At 47.2% G+C, this 18,673-nt stretch overlaps 4 protein-coding genes across 4 annotated transcripts; 2 read left to right on the top strand and 2 right to left on the bottom strand.

The window, feature by feature from the left end:
• Positions 1–2,832: 2,832 nt before the first annotated feature.
• PG997_000104 (uncharacterized protein) lies at positions 2,833–4,075 on the top strand (the record flags this gene model as incomplete). Its single annotated transcript, XM_066804419.1, has 3 exons — positions 2,833–3,296; positions 3,544–3,894; positions 3,949–4,075. 3 exons carry the CDS (start codon positions 2,833–2,835, stop codon positions 4,073–4,075), a joined length of 942 nt encoding a protein of 313 aa, XP_066674192.1.
• Positions 4,076–4,685: 610 nt separating this feature from the next.
• On the bottom strand, positions 4,686–5,255 carry PG997_000103 (uncharacterized protein; the record flags this gene model as incomplete). Its single annotated transcript, XM_066804418.1, has 1 exon — positions 4,686–5,255. One exon carries the CDS (start codon positions 5,253–5,255, stop codon positions 4,686–4,688), a length of 570 nt encoding a protein of 189 aa, XP_066674191.1.
• A 1,073-nt stretch (positions 5,256–6,328) lies between these two features.
• PG997_000102 (aminotransferase) lies at positions 6,329–6,664 on the bottom strand (the record flags this gene model as incomplete). Its single annotated transcript, XM_066804417.1, has 1 exon — positions 6,329–6,664. One exon carries the CDS (start codon positions 6,662–6,664, stop codon positions 6,329–6,331), a length of 336 nt encoding a protein of 111 aa, XP_066674190.1.
• A 7,052-nt stretch (positions 6,665–13,716) lies between these two features.
• PG997_000101 (uncharacterized protein) lies at positions 13,717–14,364 on the top strand (the record flags this gene model as incomplete). The annotated part of the gene is made up of 4 exons (XM_066804416.1): positions 13,717–13,749; positions 13,824–13,997; positions 14,047–14,178; positions 14,275–14,364. The coding sequence occupies 4 exons, from the start codon at positions 13,717–13,719 to the stop codon at positions 14,362–14,364; spliced, it is 429 nt and encodes a 142-aa protein (XP_066674189.1).
• Between the last annotated feature and the right edge of the window lie 4,309 nt (positions 14,365–18,673).

Here is an 18,673-nt window from a genome sequence, read left to right as displayed (position 1 = left end):
AAATAATAAAAATAAGTAAGCAAAAACTCGGGCCGGATTATTTAAACACGTTAACCAGTATAACTAATCTTTTCTATACGTGAAAGGGCTAAGGCCGACTACTAAAAGCTTTTATTTTAATACGGGAATATATATAGGCTAAACGAGATGCCTTAGGCGCTTAATATCCTTATTATTTATCTTCGTTAAAAACATTATATGCTTAGGAGTTAAAGTAACCCGGCGTAGATGCCGGCTAAGTATTAAATAGTTAATCGTATTAAGATTCTGTTTTTAAAGTTAACGATAACGGTCGTGTTTTTAAAGAAAATTATAAGATTAAATTAATAAAGGATGCGACGATCACGAGATAAGAACTCGCTTATACTGTAATAGTAGAAGATAGAATGTGCGTCGAAAGCTAGCGATGATTAAATTCATATTAAAGGTTCTTTTTTTTTGCAGGTGCTTACAGTGACGATTGCATTGCTAAGGAGTGCATGTACAGCTGTTAGCAGCTTCTGGCTCCCTTATTAAGCATAAATTAATTCATGAGTTTTGTGATTAAGTTATAAATGCACAAGGGAAGAGTAAGCGAAGCTAAAATTAGCTCGGTACTTATGAAAATAGAGGAGTATATACTGTTAGCAGCTACCCCTATAGAGTAGGTTTAAAACGGCAACTATAAGAAAGTGTAGAGAGGACGCAGGTTTCGCTAGCGATTATACTATATATATATATAGTTGAATTCGAAATCGGTTTCCGCTTTTTAAAGTTAAATTATTTATTTAAATCGAACCCACCGTTATTTTAGCGCTAATTAGTACTTTACGTAAAAAAGCGTAATATTTTAAGTTATTAAGTACGTATCGACGAAACGAAAGCTATTTATAAAACACCCGGTAATTATATAACGTATATAGTAATTAAATGCTTTATTCTTACGAATAATAAGTGAATAACTCGTTAAGGTTAATTAAGCCTAGCTAAGGCTTATAACCCCGCTTTAAAGGCTTTTAAATTAAGTAAGAAAGCGACTTTTTTATAGTTTACTATATATTACCCTTAGTATACATTATTATCTAACGGGCGTTTCCTTTACGATTATATAATATAATTAACACCACGTATAGATTCCGTGACCGAATTAGCTATATAGCGATAACCTTAATAATAGCCGCAATATTTATTTCGTGCTGGATTTTTGTTTAACAGGGACGGCTTAGCCTACTTCTCTATATCCCAGGCTATCCTTATAGACGAAAGTGATCGCGACCTTTCTAAACGTCGGTCCTAATCCTCGAAGCCAGCCCTTTGATCACGATGCGACTTTTATAACGACGAGCAGATAGCAAGTTCAGCCTTACTGAGGTGTCGCAGAACACCCCCCCGTATACGATACTTTCGTATACCTGGGAAGAAGGCGAAGAGGTTACGTTCGAAGACGTTACGTAAAATAGAGGACTTAATAAGAAAAGCTATTAAAAGTTTTAGTTTTATATAATATAAGTAACCGACGATAATATTAAACATTTCTAGGTCGATAATTATTATATCGATAAATTTAATAATACCGAACTATCGATAGCTATTAATTTTATGTTTCGCTAATATAAGTAGTCGATTAAATACTACGTATACCTTACCGATGTTTCGAAAGGCACCGATGTCGAGACTAACGAATTATCGCGATCGACGTGGTAATTCTTATTGAATAACAGGGTTCTCCAAAGAGCAGGTTTTGTCAGATGTAAAAGGATGGTTAAGCATATGGATCAAGCCATCCAGAAGCATGTCTCCGGAACAGAGGAACCTTGCAACCGGATGTCCGAACATGGACGTGGCAGGCATAAAGAAGGAGGGCATATCTCTGATCAAGACAGACGGGAGGAGAGAGCGGAGACACATCAATAATCACTTAATACACCACATCTGACACGAGCAGCATCCCGTAAACTAAGCCCCCGCCAGCCTAAGGTCGCCCGTAGGTGCTTAGAAAGAGAACTTATCGAGTGGGAGGGATGTATATTTATATGCAGTGTATATAACACATTAGCTTAACTATTTATTACGGTTATCGGATTATATGGCGATATGCTGAAACGAGGCATGGAAAATCAGCGGGCCAGACTATGAGCAGCAGTATATACAGTACAGATGTTTATAAAATCGGTGTCGCGCGCATATATATAGGAATTGTTTAGGTACGGGCTATATTATCTATTTCCGGCGTTAATATTCTAAACGTCGTTGCCTAAAGTACCGACATGGGTCGTGCAGTACTGTATATAATAACAGGCTCTGGCGTCCATTTCTGGAATGTCGGACGCCATTGTTAGTTGCAGATGGATTGAATGCTTGATTACTGTATGTAGTGCTGCATGCCGACTTACGATGGTAGACAAGGTTCCAGCGTGTCATCGATCCTGCTATTCAAGAACCCCTACAAGATCATGTGTATGCAATACCCCTTTTTCCTCTACAATTTCATGCCAGAGAGAAGCTCCTGGTTATTAGAGATCCCTCAGCGATGCGACCGCCGAATAAGTGAGACAAGTGCTGGCGGCTGGACGCCAAGTGGCAGCGCAGCACAGGGCTAAAGCCGAATGTAGCTTAGCGTCTAGCATCGTTTCCGGCTCTTCTGTTTGCCCCAAACCAACAACAATACAATCCAAAGTCCAATACTGGACGCCGTTCCTGACGTCCGCCATATTTGGCGGTTTGCTGCTTTTGGGGCCATCTGTGACTCATTTCGCTCGAGTCCGACAATGGACCTCCCTGCTCCCGCCCAATCTGTTTCGCCACCGTCTTCGTCAAGACTGGCGCTGTCGTCCCTAGTGCAAAACCGTGAAAATGGATGAAGAGTTTGATTCGTATCTATACGATTCGTTCGACGACGATGGTGGTGCTGCTTTTGGCTCGGCTAGTCTATCCCCTCCGGCTGTAGTCGATACTCAGCAGACCTGGCGATCGTCGCTGGTACCTTCGGAGGGTTTCCTGTCGGATGAATCGGTTCAGTGCGCTGGTCGCAGGCAGCTGCGCATCAAGCGAGCAACGCTCCCCTTGCTGCAGCTTGCTGACTGGGAAGAGGAGGAAGCCTACGATGACGAGCCACCTCGCTGTATTCACTACTCGATTGAGTTCAAGGTGATGTACAACAATAGGGTCCTTCTGAAGGACACAGAGCCAGACCTTGTGCTGGCGCCGGGTGCTTACTGGCTCAAGTTCTTGCAACCAAAGCTCGAGAGACTGGTCGAGACCAAGCTCAAAAAGCTAAGGATTCGGTGCAAATTGATGATACGACTATCACAGTCTCTGTGCGAGATCGGTCCGCGCGCGATCTCGTCAAGTATTTCGGCGGGTTTGATATTGACTGGAGGCTTATCGAGAAGCAGCTTCAGACATGGGCGCCTCTCTTTTCGAGAAGGGAAGCCACTACGACTCGCGATCGCCTTCACCTACGTAGATACTGACAGACCCGGCGACGCATCCACCGGGGCCACTACTCGCGGGAGATTGTCTGCCACCCAAACAATGCTTACCCGACGAACAACGCAGCTACAGGACGGACCAGCAGACTACCTGGAATGAACTGTACGAGCGTATGCGATGCCCAGGGCCGCCGTGCCACCTCGGACCATATTGTTGGCGTGATAGTGCGAACAGCAAACACTATCGACTACGCACTCATCATCTACGAAGCCTTGTTCGGCACATCGAAGAAGGTCACGCTATCAACTGTCACGACGATGTACCCGACTTCCTTCGTACCCAGCTCTACGCCGAAGAGCAGCAGGACATGGAGCGTAAGCAAAAGCGGAAGCGCGACGTCTCTCCCCGAGCAATGTCTTGCCTGGTCAATCCAATGAACAAGCCCGTGGCGATGAGGCGACCAAGAGACGATAAAGGACTGTGGTAGCGAAACCGAGAGTTACGAAAAAGGACTTGATATTGCCTATGAACTCATAGGTGGGAAATCCAAAGCGATATATGGAGGGGGGAAGGCGCGAAAACCGATTCTAGCGCTTCAGAGGCGCTGATCTATTCCGAGGTACCAGCTCCCGAAGGGAAGCACCTGGATTCGGTTCGCTCGTAGATAGCCGATATCGGTATGCATCGTGTATCAAAGACATATACGATTGAGACCGGTGCAACCAGTGAAAAAAACAAGGCTTGTGTGAACAAACGAATCAAAGTCATGGAGCATGCATTTACCACAACGAGACTACCGTACTGTCTGTCGCCGAGGAATCCGAATTTGCCTGTTCCGTCGAAAACAACTATAGGACTGGGGAGGTCCAGATCCCGTGAGTGAAGACAGAGACCATGAAACTACTCGTTTTGCGGGCTACCTAAGAGGTCTTACGCTGTGAATGCTATCGTGGCACCGTGCTTAGTGCTAAAAGAGTAAGCGTAGATAGTCCCTTCCAGTCAGGATTGGGACGAAAGATGAAACCGCTAATTAAACCAGTAAAAATGGCGGTATGCGAAGAAAGCGAAGAGGTTGGTCCTGTAAACATCGCCCTGCCGTCGCCATTTGGAATCGAATCCGCGGGGCTTGAATCACCACAAAGTCGACGAGTAAGGGTTTAGATACCTCTAGATAGCCCCTTGGGTCAACCGAATCCGCCGGGTCGTACTTGTCGCAGACAGTCTCTATGAGGTCTGAGGTCGATGGCTGTCGTAGTCACTGGCGTGGTCCGAGTCTACTTTAGGGTGCTATCCCGTCGCTTTGGGCTTCGACCCCGACCGGACTTCCTGGGGACCACCCTGCTCCTTTCCGAGTATAGTCGCCCACTTCGCGATCGAAACTTTAGTTTCCACTCCTGTAGCAGCTCCCCCATGTTCACCAGATTGCCCTCCGGCTCAAAGGTCGGCTCCCACTGGACCCTATATTGAGTCGCACCGTCCACAGCTTCTTCTCCGATGATGGTACCTAGCCACTGATCGCACCGTTGCAGCACCACATGGCTTTCCAAGACAGAACCACGGTTGGGAGGAACCAGATTGTCCAGCTCGTCCCGCCACGCTTGAAGCAGCGTTGCGCTAACTTCCATTTCCGGTACGAGAGTGGGTTTCCAGCCGATCAAATAGTGCGACTTCCCGCCGATGACTTTCTCGTCCAGGATTTCCTGCGCTTCCCATTCCTCGGGAAACACGATGCCGGCTTCCCGCGTTTCCGTTATAGTCGAGCCATCATCATCGGAGCAAGATCGACTACGTCTCCCCGTGCGTATTGGGGCGTTCTGTGAAGGGCGTAGCGTGGAGGAGTGCATTGCACCTATTTGGAACTTGTGCGTTACGGTTGGTTAATGTTGATTTCACAGAACAGATACGGTGGAAGTACCTGAGATGCATCTACCGCTAAATACCTATGCAGTCTGGAATTCCCTCTTCAAAAGACCAGGCCAAGACATGATGTAGGGCGAGCAAAACTGGTGCAGAGAGGCCGATATGGACAGCTTATGCGTTTGGGTCCGGCTCTAGCTGAACTCATGGGGGACTGCACCAGGATTGCCTTCGCGCGACTGTTCCGCCGCAACCGTGGGATCAGTCCCTGATGGATTTCTGGCGCAGCACCGTTCATGGCGCATGACTTGTTCCAGCTTGTGGTCGTTTCTGACGCCACCACCGTGCCGCCGCAGAACGGATCCATTAACAATCTTTGTGATCGGGCAAATGGTGGCGTTACGTGCACAGCCAGGCGTGTGTTGGTGAAGCCTCCATATTCCAAGGTAGTGATGCGGGCTATGCAGCTCAGAATGCCAAACTTGAAGCGGCAACTCTACTGCATCGGGCAGATGGACCTTAGGAAACAGTTGCCTACCGAGATGCCCAAGAGCGATGCCGTTGTCCCTGTACCAAAAACAGCCGGACTCGAGCAGAGAGTGTGGGTGAAGCAAGTTAGATACAGGAATGATCCTGTCGTGGTCATGTATAAAAAGGAAGATTTCTCTGGTCGAAAGGTCCTCAAGTATCCACAAACTTCATCGCAACGTGCTTGTCGCACACAGCTTTCATAGCCTTGAAATAGCCCGGCACCGCAGGTATGCAGCCGGAAGCCGCACCGACGACAGGCTCGGCAATGAAGGCCGTCACGGTTTCAGGCCCAAGCGTAAGGAATGCTTCTTCCAACTCCGATGCTTTTCGCGAGACAAAATCGTCGTCGCTTTCATCTTGGAGACGCTGTCGATACTCATTACACGGGGATATACGGCGCACACCTCACGTGAGATACAGTTAGTACGCTGTGGTTCTCCTTTCCATACGAAGTATTCGTGGGCAAGTTTCATGGCACCCTCCATCGCTTCCGAGCCTAGAGGTAGAGAAGCGTCAGCAGACAATTACTCTAAGCAGAGAGGAAGGTCCACTGGCCAGAGTTGGTTACCCAGGCTCTTCGAAAGTGACCGTCAGAAGTGGTCATGAACCATTCAGCAAGGTCCCGCCTTCTGGCGTTGTCGAAGAAACCATGTGTTGCATATGACAGCTGGCTGGCCTGGATGGCTATGGCATCGATGACCTCTTGGTTTCCATGTCCGAGGCAGGTCACAGCTGCACCACCGCAAGCGTCCAAGATCTGCCGGCCATCTGACAAGCGGATATAGTCCCCTTTGGCGTGAACAGCGATGGGTTGGTCCTCTCCGCCGGCCGATGCGGACGAACCACGTATCGCAGCGCTCGGCATGGTAATTATAACGATGTGTCGAAGAGCCTGGGGAAGTTGTTTGTCTGGCTCATTTGTATGCTCGAATTGAGTACGGACATGGGCTAAAGCAGATGGCTTTCTGGACGACATATTTCCCATAGAAAGGGGGGGCAGGCGCACGCTTATAGAATAAGCCGTGGCATGTTACCAATGACCCCCATGCTGGGGGTCTTGGGCGCCAAGAAAGTGGCGCGAAATTTGACGCGAAATCCGCCGAGCAGCGGGTGAAGTAGGTTAGCACTGGCCCATAGTACTGGGCTATAACCATTTAGGTGTTCGTTTCACGTAGGGCTAGAAAAATATGTCTTGTCTGGTATCACAATACCCGCGAAGAGTTCCTACTGGCTGAACCATGGAGATCCTCGTCTCGGTTCAAATCAGAAGGGTTCCGGTGTAGGACGCTCTAAATTCAGCCAACACATCCTATTCTAGTACAAGTCGGATGCATCAAGGGTGTTGTGCATACACGAATGGTGGCCAACCTCCACCCACAACACGACGGGAAGCCGCCAGTCTTCCGTGTCCGGTTTGGGCGCTACCTATAGGGGACCATTGCAGCCGCCGGGCCTGTATGATCTGATCGACGGATAACCCGCTCCCTACCCGACACTTCAAGCCAATCACCGAGAATGTCAGGCTAGATGGTTCCGGGGAGGGGAAGTAGTATTGGTGGCCTGTGGCCGCAAACAAATGTCTGGCCTTGGCCTCCAGCAAGGAGGCCTATGCAGGATCTCCCCGGCACGTCTCCAATTCGTACACGGAGTATGCAATCACCATTTCTATGTAACCTGGGGATGCATGGGCGCTTGTAGGTTACAAGGGCGTGTTTCCATGTAGTAGAGGCCGAGTCTACATCGCCAGCTACGTGCTCCAGGACGGCCATCGCGATCGCAATGTTTACCCTATCGGGCTTTAGCGTCCTGCTCTCTGCCTTCTCCCCTCCCTCTTCTGCCAAACGGTGAGGGGGACTTTGGTGGCTGGGAATATATGCATGTACGGTTTGTTTCGCGTAGCGCAGTCAAGAGTCGGGTGCGATGAGCGTTGGCGAGGGCCAGTCGAAGGCGACGAGTCGGAACAACGCTGATGATGGCAGAATCCAGCCTCTTGATCGCACTAGAACTTTGGCAAAGCTCCCATTCCCCTGCAGCTAAATGAAGAACACACCTGGGCTGAACTTGGGTAGCATGTTTATGCGCAGAATCCAGAAGCCGGCTGGATCCGCATCTGCAGTAGTGATCGTGTCCCGTCCCTACTCGCTGCAGAAGCAGCTCATCAGGAATCCAAAGTATCTTGTCTTTCCACGCAGGATCGGCAAAAAGGAGGTGTACAGGCAAGTCACACCAACAACAAGGATATGCGTAGGATGAAGCGACCACTCATCAAAATTCGGGATTACATGCCCAAGGGTGGTACCAGCAACCGTCAGCATGGGATGAGCGTTGCTGCATCGGCCCTTTTTCACGTAGTCCAGGCTGTATCGTAACTTCGAGAGGGAACATTTTGAGCACTAACATGTTTCAGGGTGGGAGCAAAGCCTCCCACGCTGCGTTGTGCCGCTTAAGCGATGCTGCTCGAGAACCACCATGGTTTTAATTTACACCTGCTCCAGACACCGCCCTTCAGGGGAAGTGGAGGGGCAGTTCGCGCGGCCAGTCCTGTGCAGCAATGAATTGCCCGAATACGCACCTGGGGAACTTAAGAAAGTCGACTTGGACAGGAGGCAAGATCTCTGCGCTCAAGAACGTCAGACACGCTGTTATGCAGTGTAACCTGTTTCTTAGCCCGCTGCGCCTTAGAGGTTATTACTTTGCAACGGGTGTGGTCCAGCAATAAGCGGGCAGTTGAACATATCCCTCCCCAGGGAACTTGCCAAGGCCCCTGAGCATGACGAGGTCAGAGTCGATTGGCCCTAGGGTTGTCCAAATCCACCGGGGCGTTTCTGGTTACAACCCAGCGAACGTACTTAGCCTTTTCAACGTGTTCCAGTAAGGTGTATACTGAAAACATCGCCCGCGCTGAAATCCGACCTTGATCAATGCGGCCTCGACCACCGATTCGCTGCAACCGAGCTGTGCGAATGGCTGTAAGGGCATAGCGTCGGTGGACTACTGCCCCTTACAGTCTCGGGGCTGCCGAGCGTAACTCCATTTTCGGGTACAAGTAAACGTACAGCCTAGAAGGTGGCATTCGCCAAGTCGCCATGTCACGGGCCAACGGTGTAGGAGGAGGATATTGACCTTCCCGGCCTGGTGCTGTGCCTTTGAAATCCCAGCGGACTTGCCTACACGTCCAAGGGACGCTGCCGACTCTTGCAGCCGATCGCACGACCTTTTACAATCAAGGGATACGTTGTCATGCTGGATAGGCCAACATAACGCGTACTACCGTGAGGTGCAGGGGAAAGGGTTTTGCCTTATTCCTCTGCCTAAAGATCTCCAAAGGCAGGGCCTCGAGGCTACCCATTGTCCAAACGTGTACAAAATAAATACAAAGCAAATACACGTACAAAAGCTTTCACGGGGCCTGTCGAAAAGAACCTCCGTGTACTGGCTAATAAGGCACCTACATTTGCATACGTAGCTACAACCACATAAACAAGCCAACACCCACTGTCTGAACTGTCCGGCCCTCTGCCTATTCCAAATCTCACTCTTCACGCAGCACCCTTCGACCTTTAGCTCAACACTTCCTAACAAACCTTTCCTTCATCCCCAGATGGCGACAAAGACGGACTTTGACAAGGTGTTCCCCGTGGGTTCCATAATCGCTACCACAGCCTCAGAAGAAGTCCTTGTCTGTATAATTTGGCCAAAAGCAAAATGGGAGAACGAAATCAAAGATAATTAAATGCTTTTAGGAAATAGAAATATATTAACCATATACAAAGATTGCCCAACGCCTCGGTATTTACTTTGAAGCGTAAGACCTAGGACCCAGGCATACGAACGATATCACCCTCCAAAGGAACTCTATTAAACAGGCTGGATATCTGGACGCTGCTCTTTGGAACTCGGATAATCCAAATAACTATATCTACGTCATGGCACGACACCCTAACGTACGCCCTTGGTATAAATTAGTCGCCTATGCGTTGCTTGCGCCATAGGGATTAGTGTAATGGGCGTGCGGTTCTACAGTCGTGATGGTTTGGCATAGCGGCGGCAAGGCGTGTTTCTAATAATCCCAATTAATTTAGTTGCCTTAGTCTACATTTTATACAACCCACTTATCCTGTCCGATCCAACTTCCAAATTATATACCACGATAGTGCACTGTGCTTCGCACCTAACGATAGGTGTCAAGGCAAGGCTTCTCACCCAAGGAGGCAGAGAAGCTGCCCCCTCACCGGGATTACGATCACACCATCCGTCTGGAAGGAGGGAAGACTCCTCCGTTCGGACCCCTGTACCCCATGTCCCGAGACGAGCTGACAGCCCTCCGCGAATGGCTGCAAGAAAACCTACAGAAAGGGTTCATCCGACCCAGCTCGTCTCCTGCTGCATCACCCGTCCTGTTCGTTAAGAAGCCCGGTGGAGGGCTCCGGTTCTGTGTGGACTACCGAGGCCTGAACAACATTACTGTCAAAGACCGATACCCGCTACCGCTGATTAAGGAGTCCCTGAATAATTTGAAAGGAATGAAGTTCTTTACCAAATTCGATATTATCGCCGCTTTTAATAATATCCGGATGAGACACGGGGAGGAATACCTGACCGCGTTCCGGACCCGGTTCGGATTGTTCGAATCCTTGGTAATGCCATTCGGACTTACCGGGGCGCCCGCAACGTTCCAAAGGTTTATGAACGATACTCTGAGAGAGTACCTGGACCTATTCTATACCGCGTACCTGGACGACATCCTAATCTATAACAAAACACGCAAAGAACATACCGAGCATGTACGAAAAGTACTCGAGGCTTTACGGAAGGCCGGCCTGTATATAAAACTAGAGAAGTGCGAATTCGCAGTTACCGAAACTACGTTCTTAGGGATGATCGTCGGCGTCGACGGTATCCGGATGGACCCTGCTAAGGTCAAGACGGTCCAAGACTGGGCCACGCCCGCCTGCCTGACCGATGTCCAGGCCTTTATCGGCTTCGGGAACTTCTACCGGAGGTTTATTAAGGACTTTTCGAAGATTATTGCGCCGATGGTTACGCTGACTAAGAAAGGAGTTAAGTTCGCGTGGAGCGACGCCTGCCGGACCGCCTTCGAGGAACTGAAACGAGCGTTTACGAACGCGCCCGTCCTGGCCCCCTTCGACTGGGAAAAGGAAGTGATTTTGGAGACCGACGCGTCTGATTACGTATCTGCGGGCGTACTGTCCCAATACGACGACTCTGGAGTCCTACGACCCGTAGCCTTCTTTTTAAAGAAACATTCCACGACGGAATGTAATTATGAGATTTACGATAAGGAATTGTTAGCCATCATTCGCTACTTCGAAGAATAGAGACCGGAACTCGAAGGCTCGTCGTCACCGATCAAAGTCATTACGGACCATCGAAACTTGGAATACTTTACAACGACGAAGCTACTAAACCGCCGACAAGCCCGCTGGTCCGAATTCCTGTCCAGATTTAATTTTAAGATTGTTTTCCGTCCGGGGAAACAAGGAATCAAGCCCGACGCGCTGACCAGGAGGTCAGAAGACTTACCTAAGGAGGGGGATGAACGACTACTGCACCAGAGTCAGGTAGTACTGAAAAAGAACAACTTCGAAAGCCAGTCTTTACCCCCTACCCCGCCGGTTACACCGCCGCCTGAATCCAAGAAAACGCCCACCACCGTCAAGAAAAGGGTGCGGTTTACCGAGCCACCGATCCAGATGTACCCGATTACCCATTCTCAGACCCGTCAACATAAAAACCCCGAACCTGTCCGCCCTGGATCCATTGCTAAGATACCAGCACCTGCCCCGAACCCTGCTTCAGACCCGACGCCCGAACAGAAAGCTACCCCTATTCTGCCCCCACAGATCCGAGAGCTCTTCCAGTCAGGCTACCGGGAGGACGAAGAGCTTCTATCCATACTGGACGCTATAAAAACCCGACGCAGCCGTCACAAACGCATTACACTTACGGAGTGTGAGTTATACGGCGAATACCTATACTACCGGAATCGCCTGTACGTCCCCAACCTACCAAAGCTGCATGCCGAACTACTGCAGTTATATCATACGAATCCTATCGCGGGACATATGGGGCGTGCTCGCACTTACGAAGCCCTATCCCGAGAATACTACTGGCCTAGAATGCTAGCCTACGTCGAGACGTGGGTAAAGAACTGTCACACCTGCAAGAGGACTACCAGCTCCCGCGAGGGCCGCCAAGGAGTCCTTCGACCCCCTCCCTATTCCGCAACGAGCCTGGCAAGATATATCGATAGATTTCATCACACACCTGCCCGACAGCTACGAATATGACGCTGTCTTAGTTATAGTCGACCGCCTGACTAAGATGAAGCATTTTCTACACTGTAAGGATACCTGCAACTCCGAAGAGGTCGCTCGACTATATTTGGAAGCTGCATGGTTTACCGAAGACCGTCGTATCCGATCGAGGACCGAAATTTGTATCAGACTTCTGGAAACACTTGACTAAACGCCTGGGAATCACGTCACTGTTGTCGACCGCATTCCACCCTGAGACCGACGGACAGACTGAGATATCTAATGCCATCCTGGAGCAGTACCTACGAGGACAAGTATCCTACCTACAAGACGACTGGGTGAGATGGCTACCCTTGGCCGAGTTTGCTATTAATAACGCCGTTAATGAGACTCTTGGTACGACCCCGTTCTTCGCCAATTACGGCTTCCACCCCCGATTCGGATTTGAACCCGTTGCCCCGAACCGCAAGATCGCCGTCAAGGACGCCGATGAACTAGCTACGAAGATGGAAACCGTCCACGAACACCTGAGGGCCGAGATCTGTATAGCTCAAGCCCGCCACGAGGAGTACGCCAACCGGAAAAGAATACCAGCCCGCCGTTATTACGAAGGCCAACTGGTATGGCTAGACTCCCGGAATATCCGCACCCTACGTCCCCAGAAGAAGCTTGACTGGAAGCACCTAGGACCGTTTAAAGTCTTAAAGGTGATTAGCCCTTACGCGTATAAGCTTGAACTACCTGCTTCGATAAAGAATCACCCTGTATTTCACATTAGCCTGCTGCGACCTGCTGCTACTGACCCCCTACCTGGACAACGTCAAGAGCCCCCGCCTCCTGTCCAAGTCGAAGGAATAGAAGAGTGGGAAGTAGAAGAGATCCTGGATTCCCGTTGGGACCGCCGCGGAGGCAAGCCCCGTTTGAAGTATACGATCAAGTGGGCGGGTTACGACAACCCTACGGAAGAGACTGCCGCCTACCTGGAAAACGCCGCTGAAGTCATCGCTAACTTCCACCGCCGCTACCCAAACAAGCCCGGACCTGCCTGATCGCGTCGACGGAGCTCCGCCTGAAGGAGGGAGTACTGTCACGGCGCTGGACCACTGAGAAGGTTCGCGCCTGCTGGGAAGGTTTACGTACGCGTTGGTTTGCGTGGAATAGAGATGGAACGTATAAAAGGTTAAACAGTTAGAGTTTTCCTTGATAGCTATAGATACTGCCCTGGTCTCGGATCCTGTATTGTAGCTCTTTGAGCTACGTCCTTGTCTTATTTGTTACCGCAACTAGACAGACTGTAGTAATAAAACCTGTTGTCACCGTGCCTATCCTATCCGCCTGTACCGCCCGTGACACCTTGGGACATTTCCGTACTATCGTCGGTGCGATAGTGGTGCTTGCCAGCCCACTATCTGCCGCTGCCTTGGCCCAGTTGCTCCATACGACTTCGGGCGATATCCTAGATAACCTGGACCTGCTTTATTCTGTGCTCAGTATCCCCTCTTTATCCGAACAGCCGATCCGACTGCTACATTTGTCATTCCGCGACTTCCTTCTCGACTCGGAGAAGCGAGATAAGAACGAGTTCTGGATTGACGAAAAAGAGGTCCACCGTCGGCTAGCCACAGAATCTCTACGAGTTATGAATAACTCGCTGCGGACGGATATCTGTCAGGTCCAAGCACAGGAACTACACTTTCAAAGATCGATCCTAAGCGGATCAAGAAACATTTACGACTAGAGGTATAGTATGCCTGCCGCTACTGGGTTTACCACCTAGAGCATTCAGGCACACAGCTCTGCGATGGCGACGAGGTGCATAACTTCTTGACCCGCCACTTCCTGCACTGGCTGGAAGCGCTTAGTCTAATGAATAGAGTTTCGGAAAGCCTAGAGATTCTAGCCACGATCAGGGGCCTTACTGTAAGTTAGGAATCAGTTCGTTTCGTTAAGTAACTGACATCCGTTTAAGTCAAGTCTTGCTAAACAACTCGACGCTTTCTTCGACGATGCGAACCGTTTTATTCTGGCTAACGGTTCTGTTATTCTTGTTGCCCCGAGTCAGATCTATTCATCTGGCCTCCTCTTCGCCCCGAAACAGAGCGTAATCCGTGCTACATTTCAAAATCTTATACCACAATAGATCTTACACCAGCCAGTAGTAGACGACAAGTGAAATAATTGCCGCCAAACGCTCAAGGGCCACAGCGGTTCGGTCTACTCGGTGGTGTTCTCGCACGACAGCCAGCTCGTGGCGTCGGCGTCGTCCGACCACACGGTCAAGCTCTAGGACGCCGAGACGGGCCAAGAGCGCCAAACCATTAATATAGGCAACGTTTCCTGTTGGAACAGCTGGAACTAAAGCTGTCCATATTACTCCAAAAGGGGTATCACGTGCCTACGCGCACGAACCCCTTTTCCGTTTCATGAAGAGGGGTATGCGATGCCCCTCGCAGCTAGCACTGAAAATAAACATAAACAACAGAATATAACGATTGAACCCCGATTAAACCCGGAACCTGTACGTACGTACGAAAGCCCATTCAACAATAACCATGCTCATTTTTGGGGTTCGGTACACCTCTAGACGTTGCCTTGGAACGAATCCTAATCTTAGCAACCGCTAAAAAGCGGGCCAAGCAAGGTGTAGCTGCTGTTCACCTGTTTAGGCAGCCGTACATTTGCACGCTTGCTCCACATGTTTACATAAGCTGCAAAATGGGTCAAATTTAGGCCTTGAGTCCACCTTCGGCAGATATAGCAACAGATCCAAAATTGGCAGCCCACAATAACATGTCCTCCGCTGGGTCTGCTCCTTCGCCCCACCGAATCATTGGGTCGTAATGGGGCTCTGGTGGTACAACGTGGGGGCTTGCGGGAGTTCTTGGACTATGCGGGGTGGCCATGAGCAAGCCTAAGAACTAGAAGCGGACTACACGTCGACGCTCGACACAGTTAACAATCTGGGGATTCTCTACGCCTCCCAAGGCCGGCTAAGCGAGGCCGAGGCCATGTACCAACGGGCGCTTAAAGGGTACGAAAAAGCATTAGGAAACGATATAGTGAAAACTTATCCTCCGGCACTCAATACCTTAAAAAACTTCGGGGACTTGCTTAAAAAGCAGGGCAAAGGCGAAGCCGCGAAAGGATACTATTCACGTGCTAAGCATGGTATGTAAATCGTTTACGGGGTCGGCAGCTGTAAACACGAGGAACTCGTCGCGAAGCTTTAAAGCACTGTAATTTCTTAGCTGTATTCGACCTTTTTATGTATTTATAGTTTAAATATATAACGGGTACAATAGTTTTAGTTAATATATATATATACATAGATATTTTTAAGCCACTTCGAATATTAAAGGAATAATTACACCTTTTTTATCCGTACGAACTTACACGTAATCGCATTAACTAGTTAAGAGAGCACTAACGCAGCGCCCCTAGCTAAACATTTAATTTATCTATAACTAATAACAGCGTCCGAAATTCTAGAAATAAACGCCGGAGCTTATCATCGTATATAGTACTAGAAGACCCACGTTTGTACAGTCGAATTCGAAATCGGTTTCCGCTTTTTAAGATTAAACTATCTATTAAAATCGATCTACATTAAGCTTAGCGCTAACAGGTATTTTATATAATTAACGTAATACTTCCGCTCGCTCGGGGTACGTACTTAACTAGCCAGCGCTATTATTAAAGTATCGTGTAATTATATAATATTTTTATATTAATAAATATTCGAGGGAGCTATAAAAGGAGGAAATAGAGTACTTCGAATTCGACGCTTCTTATTTATAGCTTAGTTTACTAATTTAATTATATAATCCGATAATTATATAGTATTAAATAGTCGAGCTGATTTATTATATATATTAAATATATATATGTAACCCTCTCGCTTAATAAGTTTTCTTTTAAATTATTTATAGTTTTTAATGAAAACTGCTAATAAAGTACTTTCGGCTTCTTATCCTAATAATAGCGCTAACTAATCTAGTGTAACTAAGTAAAGGAACGAATATAATTAAGTAGTAATTAAATAGCTAGTGGGTTATACACTCCTCGCTATAAGCTTCCGAGGTTAAGCCGAGCCTCTTATTTTTAAGCTATATATATATTAATTATCGTTACGTTTATTTATAAATTCGCGAACGGATTAATTAAACGATATTAATTATAGCACTTAATTTCATTAATACTATATACGAGCAGCTTAATTATATAATCTTAAATAAAAAGTATATTAATAACGAAATACTTAAAACTATTAAATATAATAAGCGCTCGATTCGTAGGATATAATCGAATTTCCGATATTTCGGTTTTATAAAAGCTCTTTCGAACAGCGTCGGCCGACCTAGGAGTATTACACCTTTTATACTTCGTGTATTATATAACCGATTAATTAAAAAGCCGGAAATATACCGTAACGAGATAGTCGTATTCTTTTAAAACGAGTTTAAAACGTTCGTAACGATTTCGAGTATTAACCGTGCCTTAATATCGGCCGGCTAAATAAAAAAAGTCGCTCGTCGCGTAGCGTAAAAATAAAATGCCGACCTACGAAACTTTTATTTATATAACTTTTCGGCATTCTCTTTATATCACTTAGTATATATAAACGAATCTAGATACGATAAGCGTACTAGCTTTAAACGAACTAGATGGTCTCCTTTAAGGACAACGCCTATTCAGGTGGCTCAGTTCCACCGGGATGTAACGATACCTATCAAGGGTCCAATAGAAACCTGGTAGAACGTACGCGGGTTTATGTTGGCAATGCGAGAGAGTATCTGGACGGGTGATAGAATCACACTACCAGTAGAGCAATAGAGTAACCGAGTCTTGAACAAGTGCTGGAGCGTAGCTTACAGTATCACAATAGGTCGTCAAGGCATGTGCCTCATCAATGGGTGAAAATTAATGCTTAGATTGATCACTGAAGTAGAGAGTGTCTATATGAAATACATAGAAAACGTTCATAACTATATATCCAATCTCTTCTTCATTGATCCCGTCCCCTGCGGTTTCGTCCCGCGGGGATCACTGCGATCTTCGTGATCTCGTCGCTCCTGGATCACTGGGCGCGTCGTGATCCTTCTGATCCATGGTCACGTGACGTAGCTGCTCGTTGTGGTGGCTCCTGGGTGCGTCCCATGCTGCTCGAAGCATGCTGCAACCATTCGGTGGTTGTCCTGGCTGCGTGCTGGTGTTTCTGGCTTTGTGTTGGTTGCGTGCGTTGGTCGTAGAGGGACTTGTTTGGGTTCATTTAGCTGGTACGCGCCGCGGGGCATTGTTAAGCCGTTCCGTAAAGGTGGGTCTGGGTCGTATGATTAGGTCAGGTCGTAACACGGGATCGACGATATTAAATTCTTCCTGCGTATACGCAGGACGGAACTCTCTATTCGCGAGTTTTCCAAGGAACTACCGATACTGCGGTCTTTGAAGACTTTCTTGAGGAGCTGCTCCTATATTGCGGGAGATGGCCGGAGCCTAGATTCGTACTCGTAATAAATAATGCTACTTTTTATTATTTTAACCGTATTTAATCGCTATACGCCTATGCCGGCGTAAAGCTGCTTTACCTACCGCTTTATTCACTCGACTTTAATCCGATTAAGGAGTTTTTCGCGAAGTTAAAGCACTTTATTAAGCGATATTAATAAAATAATTTGCTTTAGTAAGACTTTACCGGTTTTTTAAAGTGGTGTGTTAAAACTATAAGCGCGCGGGAGTCGAGTACGAAAGGTTATTTTCGAAATATAGGAATTATTATTAAAAAACTATAAATATATTTTAATTTATTATAAAAAAGGATATTTTATATCTTTTAAGCTTATTCTTCGGTACGCTAGTTTATTTATTTGCCGATATCACGCACAAAGCGGCGCGTAGTACCGATCTTAATACCGTTTTAAATAAAAAACTCTAAGTCTTAATCCTCGAATACCTGCTCGAGGTTTAGGTAGTGTTTTATTATTACACGATAAGCCTTTACGAATTCTTATTATAATAAGGTTTTAAGTCTTTAGTATTTAAATGATTATAACTATTTTATTATTTATTTATTACTTGTTTTTTTAAGTATATTTCTAAGTGATTCTCTATATTAATATAGTAGGGGCGTGTCGCGCTACGAATACCCCTAAGAATAACGGACCTACGGACTTTATCGTTCCGATCCTATTAATCTTTACACTTTATAGTGCTTGCGCACTAGCTCCTTCGGTGCATCCTTAGGTAATCTATACGAATATTAATAATTTTTACTTAATAATAAAATTAATAACTTAAAAGCTTTATTATTCGCAGTAATTCTTAACCGCGACGTTTTTTAAGCCGGTAATCTCGAGGCTATAGGCGATATTACACGTAGTTTAACTAGATAACGTAGATACCGTTACGGTATCTAAGGATAAAAAAGTATAACGTTTATAATATAAATAGGCGGGTAATTAACTATAAACGAAGCCTTTTTTATTACTACTTTAAACGTTATTACTCCTCGGTATATAGTTAACGGCGTAGATTATTTAATATATCGTTATAGCTTAATAGTTTACCGCTTTACTCTACGTATTCGATGAGATTCTTAA

The sequence above is a fragment of the Apiospora hydei genome (genome assembly GCF_038363865.1).
Source record: "Apiospora hydei strain CBS 114990 chromosome Unknown utg000002l_segment0_segment0, whole genome shotgun sequence".
Classification (NCBI taxonomy): Eukaryota; Fungi; Ascomycota; class Sordariomycetes; order Amphisphaeriales; family Apiosporaceae; genus Apiospora; species Apiospora hydei.
Note: the sequence above shows the minus strand (reverse complement) of the source record. Positions and strands in the feature narration are given on the sequence as shown.